General features: G+C 44.3%; 1 protein-coding gene across 4 annotated transcripts in view; it reads right to left on the bottom strand.

The window, feature by feature from the left end:
• Positions 1–23,751, bottom strand: part of Cryz (crystallin zeta) — a 28,715-nt gene that overhangs the window by 4,583 nt on the left and 381 nt on the right. The window contains exons 2-8 of one of the 4 annotated variants that reach the window (XM_037207241.1): positions 21,467–21,699; positions 20,875–20,940; positions 19,864–19,987; positions 13,486–13,638; positions 12,446–12,609; positions 8,499–8,550; positions 310–459 (exon numbers count right to left, since the gene is read on the bottom strand). In XM_037207241.1, the coding sequence (XP_037063136.1) occupies positions 310–459; positions 8,499–8,550; positions 12,446–12,609; positions 13,486–13,638; positions 19,864–19,974 (630 nt within the window). In that variant the 5' untranslated portion in view covers positions 19,975–19,987; positions 20,875–20,940; positions 21,467–21,699. Of the gene's footprint in view, positions 1–309; positions 460–8,498; positions 8,551–12,445; positions 12,610–13,485; positions 13,639–19,863; positions 19,988–20,874; positions 20,941–21,466; positions 21,700–23,269; positions 23,293–23,751 lie in introns of those variants that run through there. The other 3 variants (XM_037207243.1, XM_037207244.1, XM_028882938.2) reach the window with 3 other exon arrangements.

Below are 23,751 nucleotides of genomic sequence, written 5' to 3'. Positions count from 1 at the left end.
CCATAAGAGCATTGTGAAGCTGCAAGCTTTACTTACAATGTGACCTTACAAGTTTCTGAGCCATCAGAAAAGCTCCACCTCATTTAATACGCATGCACAATGAAAACCTGACAGCAAAGGTCGAAAAACTAGATGTCTGTGCCTAATAAATCAATTAAAACACAGAGATATGAAAATGGAAGCAATCTTATTTATTAAGCAAAGTCTTATTTATTCATTAAAAGGGTAGGAGTTAAAATAACTTGTTTTTAAAATGAGTAAATTTTCAAGCAGTGATGTTTGACTTTTTAAAACTGTAGAAAACTTTACCTTGATTTTATCAATATAATTAACTTCTTTGTGATCAAACACTTCATGAGCTCCATTTTGCAGAACAAGCTTTTTTCCTTCCTCAGAACCAGCTGTGCCCAAAACTTTTAAGCCATGAGCTCTAGCAATCTGGCACGCAGCTATTCCAACCTGAAAAACAAAATATAAGCCTGACATTACACATTCTCTGCATTCCTGAAAAGCCTTCTATGCCAACAGGGAACTACAGATCCTTCTAATGCAGTGTTTCTCAACCTGGAAGTTGAGCAACCCTTTCACAGGGTTGTATATCAGATACTTACATTATGATTCATAACAGTAGCAATATTACAGTTATGAAGTAGCAAAGAAATAACTTTATGGTTGGGGTCACCACAACCTGAGGAACTGTATTAATGTGTCACAGCATTACGAAGTTTGAGAACCACTGTCCTAGTTATAATCTATCCTGAAGGTCAGAAGAAAACCAGCTTTGAGTTCATATTCATACCATTCTGGTGACATGCTAAGTTCTCCCTACACTGTGCTCAACTTATCCTCACAGTGCTCGGTGAGGTCTTCATCACCTCTATCTGTATTATGCTGATAAGGAACATATGGTGATATTTTATTTGTACTGAAATGTGATTTTATTTGTATGTTAATAAATAAAGTTGCCTGGGGGTCAGAGCTAATAGCAAGCCATAGCAGAAGCCGGGCAGTGGTGGTGCACACCTTTAATCCCGATCACATGACAGGTAGATCTTTGTGTGTTCAAGGATACAGCCAGCATGGAGCCACACGCCTTTAATCTCAATACCAACCATAGAAGACCTGGAGGTCTGTAGAGACAGGCAGTGATGAGGAGGTCATGTGGTTGGATTTACAGACAATGAGAAGGCAGAACAGAAAGTCAATAAAAAGACAGATACACAGGAAGTAGGTCTCTTGCTGAAGGGAAGGACAGCAGCGGCAGGAAGGGTAAAAGGCGGTTTTAAGTCTCAGCTCTCAGCTACTGCCCTGACATCTTGGGCTTTTAACTCTGCATTTGGCTCTGTGTTTCTTATTTCATAAGACTGTTACATCTACAGGAACGGGCAAGCTCTAAATACACCAACTTTGTCCAAATCTCACACAGCAGAACAAGGCGGAATCAGACTGCACAAAGTAAACCATTAACCACTGCATCAGAACACCTGCTAATACCTGCCTTGTGCAGGAGGGCAGGCTTAACGATAATTCCAACACTACTGCTTAACCGTATCTAACCAACTAAACACGACAGTCTAACCCACTAAACACGGCAGTCTAACCAACTAAACACGACAGTCTAACCCACTAAACACGGCAGTCTAACCAACTAAACACGACAGTCTAACCAACTAAACACGACAGTCTAACCCACTAAACACGACAGTCTAACCAACTAAACACGGCAGTCTAACCAACTAAACACGACAGTCTAACCAACTAAACACGGCAGTCTAACCAACTAAACACGGCAGTCTAACCAACTAAACACGGCAGTCTAACCAACTAAACACGGCAGTCTAACCAACTAAACACGACAGTCTAACCAACTAAACACGGCAGTCTTGTAACAAGCATCCAACACTGCTGCTTAACTGTATCTAACCAACTAAACACGACAGTCTTATAACAAGCATAAGGCCTCTACCACTTAAGTCGGAGACACAGGTTCATAGGCTCATTTACTGAGTCCCTGTCTTGTGCTGCCCATGCACTTAATGTAAAAAAATTACATTCTAAAGACAAGGGAAGATAGTAAATGAACAAACAAGTCAGTCAAGTCAGTGAAGTGAGCAGAAAGTACTAGAGGAAATAACAACCTGGGCTAGAGATGTGGAGAGGGGCTGTCTAGGTCCTCAGGAAAGGGGACTTGGAAGAAAGGAGGCCCGGAAGGGAGGTGCGGGGCGGGAGGAAAGCCAGTCAAACACCGGCCAATTGCAGACGGTAAAGGGCGGGCTGGTTGAATGGGTAGAGCAGGGACATGCTTGGGACGGTCAAAGGGGAGAAGAGGGATGACATGGCTCAGGGAAGGTCACATGACCCAGTGCAGACAGAGTCAACAGCCAAGGTCCAGGGCACGGCAAAGGCTCGGTAAAGGCTCTGGACAATATTGAGAAACAAGGCACTCCCTGGAGAATCTAAGCTCTCCAGGTGTGCTCACAGCTGTACCCCAGACTTGTCTTCCCACACTGGCAGGCAGACCCTCTACGACCCTGGTGAATCCGCAGTGAGGAAGTGGAGTGATGTGAAATCACCCCACTGGGCACTGCTGATCTAGAGCAGAGCTTGGGCTCTCCTACTGCATCCACTTACTCTCATTTTTCATAGAATAAAACCCTTCCCAACTGTGATTTATCATAAGGTTTTAAATGCCCAGTTTTATTCAAAGTCAAATTTAGAAAAGCACTTATTGCTTGAAAAGAAGATATTCAGCCATTTCTTTTTTCTTTTTTAATCATTTATTCATTTTTATTTTATATGCATTGATGTTTTGTCTACATATATATATATATGTGTGAGGTTGTCAGTTCTTTGAGTTATATAGACAGTTGTGAGCTGTCATGTGGGTGCTGGGAATTGAACCTGGATCCTTTGGAAGAGCAGGCACTGCTCTTAACCTCTGAGTCATTTCTCCAGCACCCCATTTCTCTTTTCTTTTGAGAAACTCACTACATACCCAGCTGGTCTGAAATCACAGTGAGCCTCTGCCTTAGCCTCCCAAGTGTTAGGATTTTCAACATGAGCCACCTTGTTAGGCTGTCATTTTCTGTTAACAATCAGTGTTTCATACACAGACCAGGGCTTCCTCAGCATTTTCCACTCAGGACTCCTTTTACAAAACCTTAGGCATACGGACACATGAAACAGACACACAAATCACACCTCTCAGAGTTTGACCCATTATTCTGACTTTATAATTGTCAAGTGTAAGAATGACACTTCACATAAATATATGTAGTACAAAAGTGGCAGACATGTTTAGGCCCACTTCAGAAATTGTTGAAAACTCTTCCCTACTCCCAGGTCACAATTTATTGAACTATTTTTTAATGAAACTCAAGGCAGCAATTCAATAGCAATTTTTAAAATCAAGCCTTCTTTGTGAGTATATGTGTGCACGCAGAGGCCAAAAATGAGTGTATTCCCTCCCATATCACACCATCTTATTAAAACCAGAGATTCCAACACAATACAATTCAAAGACGAAATAATTTGATCCATGCTGACACCAGATCAATAGGTTAGACGGCTTTCCACCGAGCCAAGTCAGAAACCATGTGGTAGAAGTGGAGAACCAACTCAGGCAAGTTGTACTCTGACCACCAAGAGCATGCACAGACACACAAATCAATAAATGCAAAAAAACTCAATTAAAAAATGAAGAAGCTACGATCTGGAAGGCCAACGGGACTGGGCAAGAAAGGAAAAATAATTACAATGAGAAATGAGAGAAACTCACTTGAGCAGGAGCAGTTCCAGCCTCCCAGGCTACAATAGGCTCAGGGACTGTAAGGTCCATGAGGCGATGCAAGTCAGGCTATGGGGTTTCTAGACTCTAACCAAAATGAGTATGAGGGACCCCATCTGATGAAGAGGACAGGAGGCCATTAGGTGAAACACTGCACTACAAGATCATCTCAATCCACTCTGATGACTTAAATTTTCTGTTGACACCATGACTCTAGTAAAATCACATTTTTAAAGTACAGATTTATTGCAAACCTATCATGTAATGCTCTCCTTTGAGGGGCCACCCAGTAGTCTTCTGAATGGCTCTGGCTATTATTTTTTTGCCAACAATTAGACTCACAATATTTTTCCAAGAGATTATGTGCCATTATCTGCCAGCTATTTTTATTTTTCTCCAACTTACTTTGCTACCACTAAAAGAGGCACTCCAACATACTAGGACAATGGCTGTGTTCGTAAATCCACATCACTTTAAACCCACAACATAATCCTGCAGAAATGTGAATTAAATGAGAACAGAAAGTACAAACAGAAGCCAGGCAAAAGCCAGTGCTGTCTCCCTCAGATAGGGCAGCGGGATCAGGTGCTTCCCACTCCAGCCGCCAGCCGGGCCCAGCCAGCCAGGATTTAGCAGGCTCAGTCAGCTCCGAAAACCAACAGTTTGGATTTTACCTTTTCAAAAAGCAAACCAATCTCTCTGAAGCAACAGGGCTTTCTACAGGAGGGTGAGGGAATAAAGAGATTTCCTTTAAACTCCTCTCTCTCCACTGTACCAAAATCTTCTCTACAGAGCACCAGGCTCTCAGAAAGCCATAGTAATTTAAATAAACTCATGTGCTTTTCAAACCTTTGGTTGTTGGGTTAAATTTAAACCTTATCCCAAACCAGCCTTTGGTGGTGGTAAACAGTGAGTTCAGTGGTTGTGTTTTCTCAGAGACACCTTGGACTTTTTGATAAACAGTCTGATCTGTGAAATCCTCCAGGACTGACTTCTTTGAGTCAGAAGCTGGATATCAAACAAGGAAGTTCATCTCTAAAGAGACACAAAGTGGCCTGACTTTTGAGTTACCTGGCACTTTTAGAGGCAGAGTCATACTGTCAGGGCACCACCATCATTACATGGGGCATGCTGTGCCCATGAGTGACTCCTCTCCTCTTCCTCCCAGAACACCCAGTACTGAGAGCTGACAAGTCCCCTGAAGCTGAGCCTTCGTGCCCTGGGCCCTGGGCTTTAAAAACGTGAACTGTTGTCTCCGACATTTCCAAAGCCTCCCTGTGCTGGAGTATCAAATTGAAATGCACGCCTCTACCTTTCCCGCCATGCTCCTTGGAGGCAGACTGCAGTAACATTTCTGAGGAGGAGTCTAACAGTGCTATACTTGGTGATTGCCTACAGAGGCTCAGGTGCTACGTTCTGAGTCCTTTCCCCACTAATCCTTAACATCTTCAGCCTTGGCCTGTGGTGTTGAGGACACAGCTATCTACCAAGCACTCCTTGGATGTCATCACAGTGTGTGTGTGTGTGTGTGTGTGTGTGTGTGTGTGTGTGTGTGTGTGTGTGTTGGCAGGGAGGACTGGACAGAAGAGAAGCTGACCACACTGCCCAAGAGGTTTAATGAGCCTTATTTTGTTTTCTAAGGGAATATGCAACAACTACTGGTAACCTTCGAACAGCTTAAAATGTCACATAATTCTAAGAACAATGAGAAACGCCACCCGGAGGCAAAGGCAGGTCAGTCTTGGTGCACGCCCCACATGGCTGGAAAACCCACCACAACAATTTTGTTGAGGGGCACAGCCATATCTGAACGGAATGGCAGAAGTCATAAAGCCAGCACAGCTGCTTGACAAAGATCCAGCAGAGCTGAGCCACATGATGGCTGCCATGCCACCTTTGGTTTTCATCTCCACCTGTTACATACTTGGGGCACTGTGGTGGTATTGTGTTCCCTAAAATATTGTGCACCCTAATAAACTTACCTGGGGTCAGAGACAGAACAGCCACTAGATACAAAGGCTAGAAAATGGTGGCACTCACACCTTTAATCCTAGCATTCCAGAGGCAGAAATCCCTCTGGATCTCTGTGAGTTCAAGGCCACATTGGAAATGGCCAGGCATGGTGACACATGCCTTTAATCCCAGAAAGCGAGCCTTTAATCCCAGGGAGTGGTGGTAGAAAGCAGAAAGGTATATAAGGCGTGAGGACCAGAAACTAGAAGCATTTGGCTGGTTAAGCTTTTAGCTGGTTAAGCTTCAGGCTTTCAAGCAGCAGTTCAGCTGAGAGCCATTGGGATGAGGACACAGAAGCATCCAGTCTGAGGAAACAAGACCAGCTGAGAAGTTGGCCAGGTGAGGTTAGCTGTGGCCTGCTCTGTATCTCTGATCTTCCAGCTTCACCCCAATACCTGGCTACAGGTTTGTTTTATTAATAAGACTCTTTAAGATTCCTGCGACAGGGCACTTTTAATATTTGTACAATTTGGGGATTTTGGATTGATAAAAAATTCCTTATGAATCATTTATGCCTTCTCCCAGGAATGCTGCTTCTAAGATTATCCAGGAAAGTCCTGAATGTGGTGGTATTGTGTTCCCCAAAATATTGTGTACTCTAATAAATTTATCTGGGGTCAGAGAACAGACAGCCACTAGATACAAAGGCTAGAAAATGGTGGCACTCACACCTTTAATCCTAGCATTCCAGAGATAGAAATCCCTCTGGATCTCTGTGAGTTCAAGGCCACATTGAAATAGCCAAGCATGTAACACACGCTTTAATCCAGAAAGCCAGCCTTTAATCCAGGAGTGGTAGAAAGCAAAAAGATATATAAGGCGTGAGACAAGAACTAGAAGCATTTAGCTGGTTAGGCATTTGGCTGGTTAAGCATGTGGCTGGTTAAGCTTCAGGCTTTCGAGCAGCACAGTTCAGCTGAGACCCATTCCGGATGAGGACTCAGAGGCCTCCAGTCTGAGGAGACAAGACCAGCTGAGGATCCGGCGAGGTGAGATAGCTGTGGCTTGTTCTGTCTCTCTGATCTACCAGCATTGACCCAATAACTCGCCTCGGGTTTGATTTTATAAATAAGAACTTTTAAGATTCCTGCTACACCTGAACATACTACCCCCTCCCCCCACACACACACACTTTGAGGGAGATATCCTTATCTACCTGAAGGTCTTCCTTATGCCTTAGAGATTGTGACACATAAAGTAGAATCCAGAGGTCTCTTCATGAGGCTATGAGACATTGTTGAAACATCTCTCCCTGCACTTACACTCAAACAAGATATTTAAAACAAAGTAAAATTAAAAAGGCCACCAAGATTCGGTGGGCTAGAGGAATTGTCAACAGTTCAGATTACAAGGGTCTTCCCACTGTACACTCAGACAATTACGTGGCATACAACTCTGCCCTATATAGACACATATTGATGAGCAAAGTATGGAGTGGAAAGATGATAAAAGTATGAGATGTTAGGACCTCCCTCTCTTAGAAGTTAGCTCATGTGGAGCCACTGGAATGTCATATGACCAAGGAACAACAGAATGCCAGGATTAGATGTATAGACAAATTCTATAAAGATATAAATGTGAACATTGATTGTATTATATCAGGATTTGAATAATAACTGCAGCAGCATTAGCCTGAGGATTTTTCTTGGGCACTCTGACCGCTAAGAGTTAAAAATACATTGCTTGAGACATGGCAAAATGCCCAAGATGGTTGAAGATTTTGTTTTGGTCTAGTGTCCTTGAAGCAACCAAAACAATCAGCCTGAGCACAGGCTGTCATATGCCTCTAGATTCTCAAAAATTGGGTTATGGGGTTAATGAGTAAAAATGATAACTCTGTTTATTAATGATGTCAAAACTTGAGGGAAAATGATTGGAAATGATAACTCTGTTCTGTCATAGTTTATTAATGATGACAAAAAGATGAGCAAAAGGAAGTGAAACACATGTCCAAAACCAAAAATGATATCATCTATGTTTTGGAACATCATGAATGTATCCCTGCTAACTAAGTTCTGTATAAATAAAGAAACACTCTGGCTGATAGTCAGTCAGGCTGCAAGATTCTCCCGACCACCATGGCCTGGCTCACTTCCTTCTCCCACCAACTCCTTACACCCTCCGCAGGACCCATCCACTGCCGAGAATGGCTCCCAGCAGATGAGGTGTTCTGCTGAATTTATTAAGTAAGAAATGCTACAGCATCAGCCATGAATTCCACTCAGGGACCGCTTCTCAAGATGTTTCATGGCACTAAAGGCAGGGGAGGGGAGCATAACTACAAACTGGCTCTTCAAAACAACTACTCTGTACAATGTCAGCATCCCAGCAAGGACAGAGGAGGGATGCACAAGGCCCTGTCCTAGCTGAGATGGCTGGGGCAGGAAGGGGCAATTTTCTGCAGGGGTGTGGTCCTCCTGGGCCCACCGTGCACCTGCAGATGGCTTCTCATCTAGGCATCACTGACTTGGACCCAGTGGGTTACTTTAAAAGCAGAAGAAGAGGATGTGACGTTGGAAAGGACATGTTTGGCGGGAATGGGGGAGGGGATCTAATACACTGAATGCATGTATGAAATTTTCAAAGAATAACTTTTTAAAATTTAAAAAGTAAAAAGGTAAGAGATTTCAAGAACTATTATGTGAGACCCATAACAACAATCTCACTTAAACATAGACTTAAAACTATAGATACTTACTCCTCCACTGGCCCCATGAACCAAGACGCTTTCCCCAGCTTGCACACAGGCACTGCAAAATAAGCAGAGGGGCCGTTACTCTCTCCTCCTAAGCTGACCAAGAGCTGCTGTTTTCCATCATCTTCGAGGAGTTTCTACTCTTGCTTCAGCTAACACCCAAAGAGCTACTGCATCCTGACATGGAATCGAATATCCTCTAATCCCAAGGCTCAAAGGATGGTTCCCAGAGCCACAGTGAACATAAACCTTCCATGCAGTACCCACCCAGGGGATGCCACTGGGTACCTGTTACCTGCCTCTGTCCATGATGGATGGATGTAGAAATCACACTTCAGTTCTTAGGCTACAGTCCTCGTATGTTGGTGGAACTTCTGAACTAGAAAAATCGGAGTCCCTCATGTTCATGTGTTGCTGTGGGATGGTCTGTCTGTATGTGCTCTGATTGGTCAATAAATAAAACACTGATTGGCCAGTGGCCAGACAGGAAGTATAGGTGGAACTAACAGAGAGGAGAATTGAGAGAACAGGAAGGAGGGGAGAGACACTGCCAGTCACCACCATGACAAGCAGCATGTGAAGATGCCGGTAAGCCACGAGCCATGTGGCAAGGTATAGATTTATAGAAATGGGTTAATTTAAGCTATAAGAACAGTGAGCAAGAAGCCTGCCACGGCCATACAGTTTGTAAGTAATATAAGTCTCTGTGTTTACTTGGTTAGGTCTGAGCGGCTGTGGGACTGGCGGGTGACAGAGATTTGTCCTGACTGTGGGCCAGGCAGGAAAACTCTAGCTACAATGAGACCCCACTGAGAGTGTCCCCAACAAGTTTTCTGCGCCTCAGTCTTTATCCTGTGGTCCAGGGTTACCCAGGTAATAGCAGGTAGCTGCTTCTGGCAGTGCCAAGAAATTGTCCCTCCACACCTCTGAACATCAGATCTGAGAGTCCTGAGAAAGGCAGTGCTGGGTCACCAAGGTCCCCAGGGCCCCTGTAAAGTGCCCCCCAGGCTTTGCGCCTGTGCCCCATCACCACGTCCTGTCAATCACTGGGGAGTGCTGCACTGTTCAGACACATGAGCCCTCACGTCACCACGACACCCTTATCACCCAGCTCACTCACGGAGAGAGGGCCCCTTTCTGGAGACCCTGTTCATTCTAGACTGGGAACATATAGCCCTGAGTCCCTGCTCACGGCTTACCCATGGCAATCACTGGAGCCTCCCTCACTCTTGTTTATAGACAGGGAAGTGAAGACAGGGAGAAAGACAGAGTTTAAATGATAAACTGAGATATAAATATCAAAAACCCTGATACCTTGATGTACAAATGTAGGGGAATAAGATTACTAACAATATACACTGAGAGATAAAACACGCCTTGAAAACGTTAGAAAATCCCTCAAAGTGAAGAATGCATTTTCCCAAATCTCAAGGCCTAGATTAAAAGAAAAACAATCTCCCTCACACCCTCTCCTCTGCATGGACCTTTTCCCTCACACCCTCTCCTCTGCATGGACCTTCTCCCTCACTCCCATGGCTCTGCCATGCTGCCCTGCATGTAGCCATGGTGGTTAACGTTGTATAACTATGTGACTGGGAAAGCACTTCAGATTTTCTCAAGTATCATTCTGGATGTTCCTAAAAGAGCATTTTTGTTGATATTGTTTTTTTGTACAAAATTAACAATTAATTGACAGTTTCATCCCTTTCCAGTGTGGGTGGACCTCATGCAGTCAGGTGAGGACCTGCACAGAACACAGACTATGTCTCCTAAGCACTGTGCTAGCAGACTGTGAGGCTCAGACTGCAGCCACCCCAGCTCTCCATCCTGCTGCCTCCTCCACCAAATTTCAGTCCTCATAAACCTCAACGATTTTGGAGCCGAGTCTTTAAACTCATGAATCAATTATACATGTCTAGTTGATTTGAGAAGATACATGTGCATACAGATATATAGAGTAGCACCCAAACACGCACAAATGTCCCTGGTTCACTTTGTTTCTGATGGTCATCGCCCCGTCCCCTGGGGTTCAAACTGTGTATACATGCTGTCAGCTTGTTCACTCTCATGACGTTTACTCAACCCCAGCCCAGCTGTGTTCTGGATTCCAACCTTCATGAAGAATATCCAGCGCCTGTGTCCTACGATCCCTAACTTTCATCCGTTCTCTTCCATGTTCAACAGGAACAACCGGAGAAGGCCAGACACCAGGGCCCACGGCTGCAGCAGTGACCGCTGTTGGCCGCTCCTTCTCTTCAGAGCTCGTTACCTTTGCCTGACTTCATCTCACCACCTAAGAGCTTTGGATTAATCAGAAAACTTGACTCCCTTGAAATATTCGCCAAATGTATGTGGTGGCTTGAAGAAAATGGTCCCCAAAGAAAGTGGCACTCTTAGCAGGCGTGGTCTTGTTTAGGAAGTGTGTCACTGTGGAGGTGGGCTTTGAGGTTTTTTTTTACTCATGCTTCACTCAGAGTGGCAGTGAGGTAACTTCCTGTTGCCTGTAAGATGTAGCGCTCTCAGCCCCAGCACCACATCTACCTTCAAGCCGCCTTGCTTCCCGCCATGATGATAATGGACTGAACCTCTGAAACTGTAAGTGAGCCACCCTATTGAATGTTTTCTTTATAAGAGTTGCCATGGTCATGATGTCTCTTCACAGCAATAAAAACCCAAACTAAGACAATGTATAACAAATGTAGGAGGAAATCCCATGGCCCTGAACTTTTGTACCCTCAGCACTGATTCTCCAATGTATAGAAGCGCCTTCAACATCCTGCCTCCTACCTGCAAATGTTTCCATAGTTACATCTTTTCTTCTAGGTCTCATGGGTGGGTTTTCCTCATAAAACCTGAAGTCTATCTCCTGTTGGGTCCTTTCCATCTTCTCTTGCAGGGCTTACCTCTCCTCTCCCACTACATCCCCTTTTGGTTCTAAACAGGGACATGTCTGGCTGATGCTTCAAAAAATTAAATAAACAAAAACATCTCCCAACACAGTGGTAGTTTGAATGAGAATGGCCCACATAGGCTCATGCATTTGAATAATTGGTCCCCAGTTGGTGGGACTGTTTGGGAAGGATTCGGAGGTGTGGTTGTGTTGAAGAAGGTTTGTCATTGAGGGTGGGTTTTGAGGTTGTGGATCAGAAACAAGCTCTCAGCTAATACTCCAGTGCCATGCCTGTCTGCTGCTGCCGTGTCTCCACTACAGTGGTCATAGATTCACCCTTTGAAACTCTAAGGCCCAATCTGCTCTTTCTTCTGTAAGTTGCCTTGGTCGTGGTGTCATATCACAGCAACAGAAAGTCACTAAGACTGTGGTGGTCTGAATGCGAATGGCCCCATTGGCTCATATATTTGAATGCTTGGTCCCCAGGGAGTGGTGCTATTTGATGAAATTAGTAGGATTAGGAGATGTGGCCTTGTTGGAGGAAGTGTATCACTGGGGGTGGACTCTGGGGTTTCAAAAGCCCAAGCCAGGCCCAGGCTCCCTCTCTCTGCTTCTGGACCAGGGTATCAATCTCAGCTCCTTCCTGTCTGCTGCTGTCCTCTTTGTTATGATGACCTTGGACTAATCAACGCTCTTGAAACCATAACCAAGCCCTCAATCAAATGCTTTCCTTTATAACAGTTGCCACAGTCATGGTGTCTCTTCACAGCAACAGAACAGTGACTAAGACACAGATAAACACTTACCTCGGGGGTCTTCTAACAGTTCCCTCCTGATTCCCAGTTTTTGAGAATAATCTGCATTCAAGGAATTAATTACCTCATTCTGCCTCAAAATGATCAAACTCCTGTCTGTCCCCTCCATGACTGTCATGACCCCAGAAATACTTAACGGACAAATGACTAGCAGCCAGAAAGGACAAGCAGCCACAGCACAGGTAGGAAGCAGGTGGTGAGAGCTGCCTGCTTGGGCTGGCTGTGAAATCCCAGTGCCACCTCACCTGTGGAACAGCGCACGGCAGGCTGTGAAGTACGGGATGCCAAGTGCAGCCCCCTGCCTGAAGTCCAGTGTCTCGGGCAGGGTGTAGACGGTGTGATCTGCTGCAAGAGCAAACTCTGCATAACCGCCAGACACTGTGCTGGAGCAGAAGACCCGGTCACCTTTCTGAAAAAGATCAACCAATGCCTGCAGCAGAGATTCATTCCTATTGTGCAAAGATGGACGAGACTTTTCCAATGCCAGCTTTACAGTAAGGAATAATCACTTACTCCAACTCAGGATCTCATGAACACAACTGACACACTGAACCTCTGTTCATGTTTTCTAAATGGGAACTTATGAAAAGAAGCATTAAAGGAGACGGGGATGCTAGTGTAGATCTGCTGAACACTTACTAAGCTAGATGCTGTAGCCTTCTACATAACCACCACATTGACCTAGGGAAATCTGCCCACTTCCTGCACAGGGGCATGTTAAGTTTCTCCAATTAGACACATTGTTGGTAGCAAAGTTGAGCAGGTCAAGAAAACAGGAGGAAAGAGGGTGGGCATAAGCATGCCACACAGACACTATCCATGCTGGCCATGTCTTTAGGCAGAACAGGAGCAATAACCAAGACCATAGGCCTGATCTCAATGCCAAAATGGCACAGTGACTCTGCATATGCTCACAGTTTATTTATCCTCCAAAGGAGGTAACCTTTCCTCTACTTTGTGAAAAGAAATTTAAAATTTCTGTCTGTGTATGACAAGAGTTGGGCCATCTGCCATCTCCCTATTTGTTCTCTTCACTCACAAGTTTCTATTAGACTAAAGGGACCACCACTCACTCATTGAGTCATGGTGACACAGAAATTACCCAGTACTGATTCCCAACAGTGCAGACAAGCAGGCCGCTGGATAAGAAATACTTTCTTTTTTGACCAGGAGTCCCCCAACTAGCAGAAACTGTGCAATGGGTACCTTTGAAAGCCTTTAAAGTTAGAATTAATTTCAGAGGAACGCTATTAAGTTAAAATAGAAATAATTAAGAATCGAATACCTTGAAAGCTGACACACCCTCTCCAACAGATTCTATGATCCCAGCCACATCGGTGCCTGGAGTGAACGGTAAGGCAGGTTTCCGACTGTAGGTGCCAGAGCGAATATATGTCTCTACTGGGTTGATGCCACAGGCATGGACTTTGATTAGAACCTGCGATGACAATACAATTCAGTTCACACAGAGCACTGTGGCACTGCCTCACAACGATGCTGTAAGGATAATGATGGAGCTAGAAAAACTGAGACAGTAAAGCAAGACAGAGCATGGCCCTGCCTTCAGCAAGCCTGCATTCTAGGTCTGCAGTAAGAAGCAGGGTAGACTGGCTTACATACTAATCAAAACTTTCAGGAAACAATACAAGATGCTCAAAGAGGTGTGTTTCAGTGAACTCCACGTATTCATACGACTTACTTTCTCTTCTTCTTAGACATGTATGAGGAACATTATTTCCCAGTGTGCCAGCTAGTTTTTATGTCAACTTGGCACACACTATAGTCACCTGAGAGCAGGGAGCCTCAATTGAGAAATGGCTTCACATGATGTGACTATAGACTGCTTACTCGGTAGGGTATTTTCTTAAATACTCATGTGGGAGGGCCCAGCCCATTGTGGGTGGCCCATCCCTGGTGGTCCTGGGTGCTGTAAGAAAGCAGGTAGAGCAAGCCAGTAAGCAGCTTTCATCTCACCACCTAAGAGCTTTGGATTAATCAGAAAACTTGACTCCTTGAAATATGCCAAATGTATGTGGTGGCTGAAGAATGGTCCCAAAGTGGCATCTTAGCAGCTGTCTTGTTTAGGAGTGTTCACTGTGGAGTGGGCTTTGAGTTTTTTTTTACTCATGCTTCACTCAGGTGGCAGTGAGGTAACTTCCTGTTGCCTGTAAGATGTAGCGCTCTCAGCCCCAGCACCACATCTACCTTCAAGCCGCCTTGCTTCCCGCCATGATGATAACGGACTGAACTCTGAAACTGTAAGTGAGCCACCCTATTGAATGTTTTCTTTATAAGAGCTGCCATGGTCATGATGTCTCTTCACAGCAATAAAAACCCAAACTAAGACAATGTATAACAAATGTAGGAGAAATCCCATGGCCATGAACTTTTGTACCCTCAGCACTGATTCTCCAATGTATAGAAGCGCCTTCAACATCTTGCCTCCTACCTGCAAATGTTTCCATAGTTACATCTTTTCTTCTAGTCTCATGGGTGGTTTTCCTCATAAAACCTGAAGTCTGTCTCCTGTTGGGTCCTTTCCATCTTCTCTTGCAGGGTTTACCTTCCTCTCCCACTACATCCCTTTTGGTTCTAAACAGGGACATGTCTGGCTGATGCTTCAAAAAATTAAATAAACAAAAACATCTCCCAACACAGTGGTAGTTTGAATGAGAATGCCCACATAGGCTCATGCATTTGAATAATTGGTCCCCAGTTGTGGGACTGTTTGGAAGGATTCGGAGGTGTGGTTTTGTTGAAGAAGGTTTGTCATTGTGGGTGGGTTTTGAGGTTGTGGATCAGACACAAGCCCTCAGCTAATGCTCCAGTCCATGCCTGTCTGCTGCTGCCGTGTCTCCACTACAGTGGTCATAGATTCACCCTTTCAAACTCTAAGGCCCAATCTGCTCTTTCTTCTAGAAGTTGCCTTGGTCGTGGTGTCATATCACAGCAACAGAAAGTCACTAAGACTGTGGTGGTCTGAATGCGAATGGCCCCATTGGCTCATATATTTGAATGCTTGGTCACCAGGGAGTGATGCTATTTGATGAAATTAGTAGGACTAGGAGATGTGGCCTTGTTGGAGGAAGTGTATCACTGGGGTGGACTCTGGGGTTTCAAAAGCCCAAGCCAGGCCCAGGCTCCCTCTCTCTGCTTCTGGATCAGGGTATCAATCTCAGCTCCTTCTCCAGCATCATGCCTGTCTGCTGCTATCCTCTTTGTTATGATGACCTTGGACTAATCAACGCTCTTGAAACCATAACCAAGCCCTCAATCAAATGCTTTCCTTTATAACAGTTGCCACAGTCATGGTGTCTCTTCACAGCAACAGAACAGTGACTAAGACACAGATAAACACTTACCTCAGGGTCTTCTAACAGTTCCCTCCTGATTCCCAGTTTTTGAGAAAATAATCTGCATTCAAGGAATTAATTACCTCATTCTGCCTCAAAATGATCAAACTCCTGTCTGTCCCCTCCATGACTGTCATGACCCCAGAAATACTTAACGGACAAATGACTAGCAGCCAGAAAGGACAAGCAGCCACAGCACAGGTAGAAAGCAGGTGGTGAGAGCTACCTGCTTGGGCTGGCTGTGAAATCCCAGTGCCACCTCACCTGTGGAACAGCGCACGGCAGGCTGTGAAGTACGGGATGCCAAGTGCAGCCCCCTGCCTGAAGTCCAGTGTCTCGGCAGAGTGTAGACGGTGTGATCTGCTGCAAGAGCAAACTCTGCATAACCGCCAGACACTGTGCTGGAGCAGAAGACCCGGTCACCATTCTGAAAAAGATCAACCAATGCCTGCAGCAGAGATTCATTCCTATTGTGCAAAGATGGACGAGACTTTTCCAATGCCAGCCTTACAGTAAGGAATAATCACTTACATACGGCTATCTCCAACTCAGCATCTCATGAACACAACTGACACACTGAACCTCTGTTCATGTTTTCTAAATGGGAACTTATGAAAAGAAGCATTAAAGGAGACGGGGATGATAGTGTAGATCTGCTGAACACTTACTAAGCTAAATGCTGTAGCCTTCTACATAACCACCCCAATGACCTAGGGAAATCTGCCCACTTCCTGCACAGGGGCATGTTAAGTTTCTCCAATTAGACACATTGTTGGTGAATACGGCAGCACAGTTGAGCAGGTCAAGAAAACAGGAGGAAAGTGGGTAGGCATAAGCATGCCACACAGACACTATCCATGCTGGCCATGTCTTTAGGCAGAACAGGAGCAATAACCAAGACCATAGGCCTGATCTCAATGCCAAAACGGCACAGTGACTCTGCATATGCTCACGGTTTATTTATCCTCCAAAGGAGGTAACCTTTCCTCTACTTTGTGAAAAGAAATTTAAATTTTCTGTCTGTGTATGACAAGAGTTGGGCCATCTGCCATCTCCCTATTTGTTCTCTTCACTCACAAGTTTCTATTAGACTAAAGGGACCACCACTCACTCATTGAGTCATGGTGACACAGAAATTACCCAGTACTGATTCCCAACAGTGCAGACAAGCAGGCCGCTGGATAAGAAATACTTTCTTTTTTGACCAGGAGTCCCCCAACTAGCAGAAACTGTGCAATGAGTACCTTTGAAAGCCTTTAAAGTTAGAATTAATTTCAGAGGAACGCTATTAAGTTAAAATAGAAATAATTAAGAATCGAATACCTTGAAAGCCGACACACTCTCTCCAACAGATTCTATGATCCCAGCCAATCAGTGCCTGGAGTGAAAGGTAAGGCAGGTTTCCGACTGTAGGTGCCAGAGCGAATATATGTCTCTACTGGTTGATGCCACAGGCATGGACTTTGATTAGAACCTGCGATGACAATACAATTCAGTTCACACAGAGCACTGTGGCACTGCCTCACAACGATGCTGTAAGGATAATGATGGAGCTAGAAAAACTGAGACAGTAAAGCAAGACAGAGCATGCCCTGCCTTCAGCAAGCCTGCATTCTAGGTCTGCAGTAAGAAGCAGGGTAGACTGGCTACATACTAATCAAAACTTTCAGGAAACAATACAAGATGCTCAAAGAGGTGTGTTCAGTGAACTCCACGTATTCATACGACTTACTTTCTCTTCTTCTTAACATGTATGAGGAACATTATTTCCCAGTGTGCCAGCTAGTTTTTATGTCAACTTGGCACACACTATAGTCACCTGAGAGCAGGGAGCCTCAATTGAGAAATGGCTTCACACGATGTGACTGTAGACTGCTTACTCGTAGGGTCCGTAGTTTGTATTTTCTCTATAGATACTTATTCTTTCTATTGTGCCGGAGTCTGGCCCAGGCCCATTGTGAGGTGGCCCATCCTGGCTGGCTTGGTCCTGGTGTGCTAAGTGATAAGAAAGGCATTGAAGTGATTAAGAGCCAAGTAAGAGCTTAAGTTCAGACAGGGTTTCTCTGTGTAGCTTTGCGCCTTTCCTGGAGCTCACTTGGTAGCCCAGGCTGGCCTGAACTCACAGAGATCCGCCTGCCTCTGCTCCGAGTGCTGGGATTAAAGGCGTGCGCCACCAACGCCCGGCAAGGCTTTGAACTTTTAAAGACTGAATTTTAAAGTGTTTCAATTTGTAAAGACTGGAGCTTCCTAAGTCTGTGAAATATTTTAAACTGTGACGATATCAGTTGAGATCTTGGGATGAACAAGAAAGGAAAGGTTGTGGCTTAACAGGATGTTTTGTGTGTCAAGTTTGATAAGGAGTCAATCATGCTGGCTGGTTCTATGTCAACTTGACACAAGCTCTGGTCATCAGAGAGGAGGGGACCTCAACTGAGAAAATGCCCCAGCAAAATGGAGCTATAGGAAGGCCAAGAGGTTATCTTCTTAATTAGTGATTCACGGGTGTGGGCCCAGCCCAGTGCTTCCTGCCACCCTTGGGCTGGAGGTCCTGGGTGCTGTAATAAGCAAAGCATAGAGCAACCAGTAAGCAGCTCCCCTCCATGGCCTCTGCATCAGCTCTTGCCTTCAGGTTCCTGCCCTGTTTGAGTTCCTGCCCTCACTGCTTTCAATGATGACTCATTATATGGAAGTGTGAGTGAAATAAAACCTTTCCTTCCCAAGTTACTTTTCGTCATGGTTTCATCACAGCAACAGAAACCCCATGGACTCACCCTATGGAACCGTAAGACCCAGTAATTGCCTTTCTATTAGTTGCCTTGGCCATGGTGTCTCTTCCCAGCAATAGAAAAGTAACGAAGACACCGTCCTTCACACATGAGGAGCCACCAGACTGAGGTGGAGCCACAGGACAGTGAGGCAAAGTACTTAGAGTCACTTGCAGGCCTGGTCCAGGGAAATCTCCCCAAAACCTCTTTCCATGAGAGCCCCATGCTAAAGTCCACAAAGCCTACAAGGAAAGAGCCCTGGGTCTCCACGTCACTGGTGGAGGAGGGCTCCCCACCAGCACTGTGGGAACTAGGAAAAAAATCTTCTGTTGCTGAACCACTGAGTTTGTGGACGGGGGTGCAGACTGTCAGTAGAAGTGCGCTGAAGTCCCCAGGTTCAAGTCCCCATGTTGCAGAAAAGTGTGGTTTTCTTCAGAACACAATAAGTACCTATCTCTGCTATAAGAGTAAAGGGAGGTCTTACAGAAGAAGCCCTTAAAAAGTAAGGAGAAATTCTGTAGGAATGGGGACTGTGTACTTTTCAGGTTGAAGAAATATGTACAATGATGGAATGAGAGTCTCTTGAAGAAACTGGATAAACTTAAGGTTGTTACAGTCTACTGAGAGGGTAATAAGAAGTGAACCTGGAAAGATGAGCTACGGATAAGCTCAAAAATTTTTTTCTTCTAAGGCTTGCCAAGGATATTAGACTAGTGTATATATGGAATGTACCTTAATAAATATATACAATTTGAGTCAAAAGGATATTGATAAAAAAAATCAGGAGAGACAATTAATCCCACCACTGAATTCTCTTAAGTCCAATATGACAGAGCATTAATGCAGAAGAGAAATTTCTTTCCCACCGCGTGAAAAATAAAAATCAGAGAGGTTCATGATAGCAAAACTTATTCAGAATTCTCATGACTACTACATTACATACTAGAATTCAAATCACTATACTACAAAGCTGATTTTCAACATTAGAAACTTTGTGGTATCCAGAAGTTATTCTTTTTCAAATGCCTACTTCAGTAATTCTCACGTGCATTATTTTGTTGGGATTTGTCAGAGCCTGCCGATGAGTTGACTGGGTAGCTGGGTGAGTCGAGAGGTCTGCCAGTCAATGCCGGACAGTGCCTGAGTTTATTTCACAGCCAGCTTATATACAGTTTTGAAGGACAGAGGTAGAACAATACATATCACAGGCATTCAACCACTATCAATCCTGTCCTCGCGTCAAGGAGCAGGCAGTTTCATTTTCTATCACGATGTACCTCTGGCTGGCGTCAGCAGCCTGAACTTAGATAGATAGTATGTTCTTTCCCATAGGCTAATCAGGACTTTCTCATGGTCCTGGAGCAAAGAAGCTTGAACTCTATTGACCCAGAACAGGCTTCAGATTCAAACTGGGGAACTGAGTCAGCTGTGGGCTCCCACAGTGGAGTCACACAGAGTTACGCACTGGCATTGATCTAGCACCTTTGCAGATGGTTGGGCATCTGCTCTGAGCGAGCACTGCCTGCACTAAATAACGACCCCCACCTGATGGCCTTTTGGGACAGGAACTGCCACGTTGGACTGGAGTTTCAGCACTTCTGGTCCACCAAATTCAAATACTCGAACAGCCCTCATCAACTTCTGTCCAGTTGCCATGGTGATCTAGACACTGAGAAAAAATTAATGTATTATCATATCGTATCTAGGCTATCACTGTTTTTTCTCCCCCATAAGAGAGGACAGATCAAACAAATTTTCAAACAACAATTTAAACCAGGAGCTTGCCAATGAACTTGTCTAAGGACTTTTCATCCTGAAAATCCTTTAGCTACAAAGCAAAATACTCCATACTACTTCCCATAGGGATTTAGTGCCTTCTACAAGGGACTCAACATGCAAATGAAAACATCTGGACCAACATAGCAGGATACCATATCTGATGAGTTGTTTGTTTGTTTGTATAAGTTTGGGGTGTGGTGTCTTAAAATTTTTATTAACAAACATTAGGTTTAGGGATCTTTAGTCAGATTATGCTGTAAACATATAGAGAAAAACAAGGAATAAACATTTATGCCTAGCTTTAGCAAGTTAGCCTTTTAATAACTTAAAGCATTATAGATATAATTGAGGCTGAATACATTCATCCTCCAAATCACCTCTGTGCCACACTTTAAAGAATTGGTTAGTGCCATAAATTCAATGCTAGTAATGGTCCAATGTGTTTATATGCATTCAGGAGCAATCCACGTAATTATTTTGTATATTTACTAACTTTATACAGATTGAATTGTGTTTTCTTTAACATTTTAGCATTCCATTTTTGAAATATATCAGGTTATGGGAACATTAGACTTCCTGTAGATTTTTATTACATATGTGTGTGTGTGTGTGTGTGTGTGTGTGTGTGTGTGTGTGTATGTGTAAAAGAATGTGTGGGCACATGGCAGGGCACAGGTGTGTAGGTCAGAAAACAGCCAAGAGTAAGTTCTCTCCTTCTACCATGTGGGTTCCAGGGATCAAAATGAGGTGATTAGGGTTGGTGGCAAGTGCCTTTACCCACTGAATCATCTCTCACGGCCCCTCTGCAGTTCATTGTCACAAAAGGAGAAAGAAATCTTAAACCTAAAAAAAACACAACAAAAACAAAAAAATGGTGCAGTTGCTTATACATTACAAAGTTCCAGGTAACCTTTCTGACCTCCTATTATTATTAAAAGAAAGAAAAGCCCAGTTAAAAATAAACTCTAAGAAAAGCAAAGCTAAGTAGCAAATAAAACTGTGTAACTGGAAACACCAAACTGGTAGAGATGTAATAAACAAGTTTTAACTATATCTCCATAATTTTAATTGTGGCTTTTAATAATTTCTTTAAATAAATCAAATCAAATAGCTAGATTCTGCTACCACCTAGGAGGTTTTTGTTAACTTGAAGAGCAATCACATCACGCAAACACCAGGAATAAGAGAGATGCAAAACTCAGAACCTGAGAAAATCAAATGCAGAGTTTTCTGTTCAGTCCAGACAAAAAGTCAAGCAAAACACTAATACCAAGTATGCATTGTCCACTGTTCACTCAACATACACATTTCTCAATATTAAATGTGGGTGGCAAATTCTCTCCCTGGAGAGATGTAAACAAACACCCACCTTGTTAGAGGACCTGAGCAACAGTCAAGCCTGACTCGGGCTCCAGCACATCTGCAGTGCTGGCTCACAGAGAGTGAGGGAGGGTCACTTCCAAGGCTGCAGATGACTCCAACCAACCACACCACTGGGAAGTCTCACCCATCATGGATGGAGAGGTGGAAACCCTCTCCAGTCAAGCTTCCATCTGCCAAATGTCCTCTGGGACAGTTAGGGCAGAAATGCACACAGTTGGGCTGCAGGTATAGAAGGAGAGTGGCTGGAATATCAAACAAGAGTCCAGTGACCTCACCTTTCTATAAAGGAACATCAAGTCATCAATCATGACCTTGAGAAATCTCTTGTAAGTAAATAGTCACAGCTTTCTGATCCAGGTCATGTTGTTTTGCTTAAAGGATGACACTTTCCAATAGAGGTACCGTGCTAAACCCAGAAAATGTAAACAAAGGCTGCTATGAGCTGTATACACACACACACACCTCACTGTTTCATTTGTGTAACTTTTCTTTCACTGCTAGGCTGTGGCTAGAACCCGGCCCTATGCCTGCCAAGCATCTACAACTGGGCTCCACCTCCTGATTTTGACTTTTTTGAGATAGAATCTAGCTATGTGGACCAGGCTGGTCTTGAACATCCTATGTAGCCCACACTGGCCTCTAACTCTCCATCATACAGCCTCTGCATCTTGAATGGTTTTAGACATGTACTACCTCACTCTGCTTTTTCCATTTTCAGTTTCTATTTCCAACACATCTGTCTTTCCAATAGACATCATTATTAGCCTGAAAAGACTATGGTAATAATAAAATCAAAATTGTTCTAAACCAGGGTCTGTATCTTGTGGCTAATTCACTCATTTTCTTACATTTTGAGGGAGGGAAGAAAAGAGGGAGGAAGAAGGAAGAAGAAGGGAGGCAGAGACTTCTCACTCTGTCCTGGGCCTCCTGGGAGACAGGCCCTCCATAAGTCCCCTTCCACTTGGTCCTAATGCTTCAGGAGTGGCCACCACCCTTCTGTTTCTCTTGATCTTATTCCCCACTGAGCCTCTGCAGTGGACTGATTGAGTTCCAGATGGAACTCACTGCCTTTGAACTCAATCACACTATCATCATTCACTTCGGAACACCGGTGCTGTTATCAAAGAGAATCACAAAGAATAAAACAGCATGTTATACTAATAGCAACTCTGAAAATCCTTACATCCTCATAATACTCAGCTCTTCCTAAAAGTGTGTGTTTTTGAATCTCCACTCACTTATTATCTTCACAAAAATGAAAAGTTACTAAAACTGATACCTTATGTAGAATTAAAAACAAAGCTCCCATTTTATGAATAAAGGAGGTTAGGACTAGGGTTAGCAGCAAGGAGCACTTTTTCCTCTTGCTGAGGACTTCATTTGGATCTCCAGCACCAACATGGTGGCTCAGACTCACAACCAACTCTAACTCCAGTCTCAGAGGTCCTACACCCTCTTCTGTCCCTGAGAGCACTGGGTATGGACATGGTGTGGACATGCCTATATACACACAACACACAGATTTTAAAAAGAAGAACAGAATAAAATAAATTAAGAATTTCTGAAGATATTTTTAAGTGAAGGCTAAGAAAGAGACCAGTAGTTATAGATGTACTGCCACTGTTCTAGAAAGGCTCATCAGAGCATGTGGCTTATTATTAACTTGGAAATGCAAATAAATGATCAAAATTAAAGTGGCCAGTACAATTCTCAAGGCTGTGTGATGTTGTCATGGTCTTGCTCTCACAGATATCACCAGGCTCCAGTGTGAGAGGGTGGGAAGACTTACTGCTGTGTGCTGCATTCCCAGAGCAGGAGCCAGCAGGGAGTCATGGTGGCTTTGAGGGCTCCCCCGAAGCTGGCAAGCAGTCCACATCTGACCTTTGCACCTTTCAATCATGAACATGTCTTTTCTGCTCATAGGGCTGAGGCCCTCTAGAAACTGTAAACATGCAAGGTGCAGTTAACCAAAGTATTAGGTTTTTTCCCTCTCTGTCCCTCTGTCTGTGTCTCGGTCTCTCTTCTTTCTTTTGAGAACTATGGTAGGTTGGTGCCACGGAGTCTAAAAGAAGTTAACAACGCCAGCTGCGTGCAGACTGGAGGTCAGAGCACAGAAAGTCCTCTGCCTGAAGCTGCGGAGTTGAGAACCCAGAGGTCGGCAGGAATCACCCCCGCCTGAAACACCGGCCCTCTGCTGTGCACATCTCAGAGTGCAGATCCTCCTGGAGCCTAGGACTTGTTTGTGGTGGTGGTGGTGGTGGAGGTGGTGGT

The sequence above is a fragment of the Peromyscus leucopus genome, chromosome 6 (genome assembly GCF_004664715.2).
Source record: "Peromyscus leucopus breed LL Stock chromosome 6, UCI_PerLeu_2.1, whole genome shotgun sequence".
In the NCBI taxonomy this organism is placed as follows: domain Eukaryota; kingdom Metazoa; phylum Chordata; class Mammalia; order Rodentia; family Cricetidae; genus Peromyscus; species Peromyscus leucopus.
This window is presented reverse-complemented; position numbering and strand designations above follow the sequence as displayed.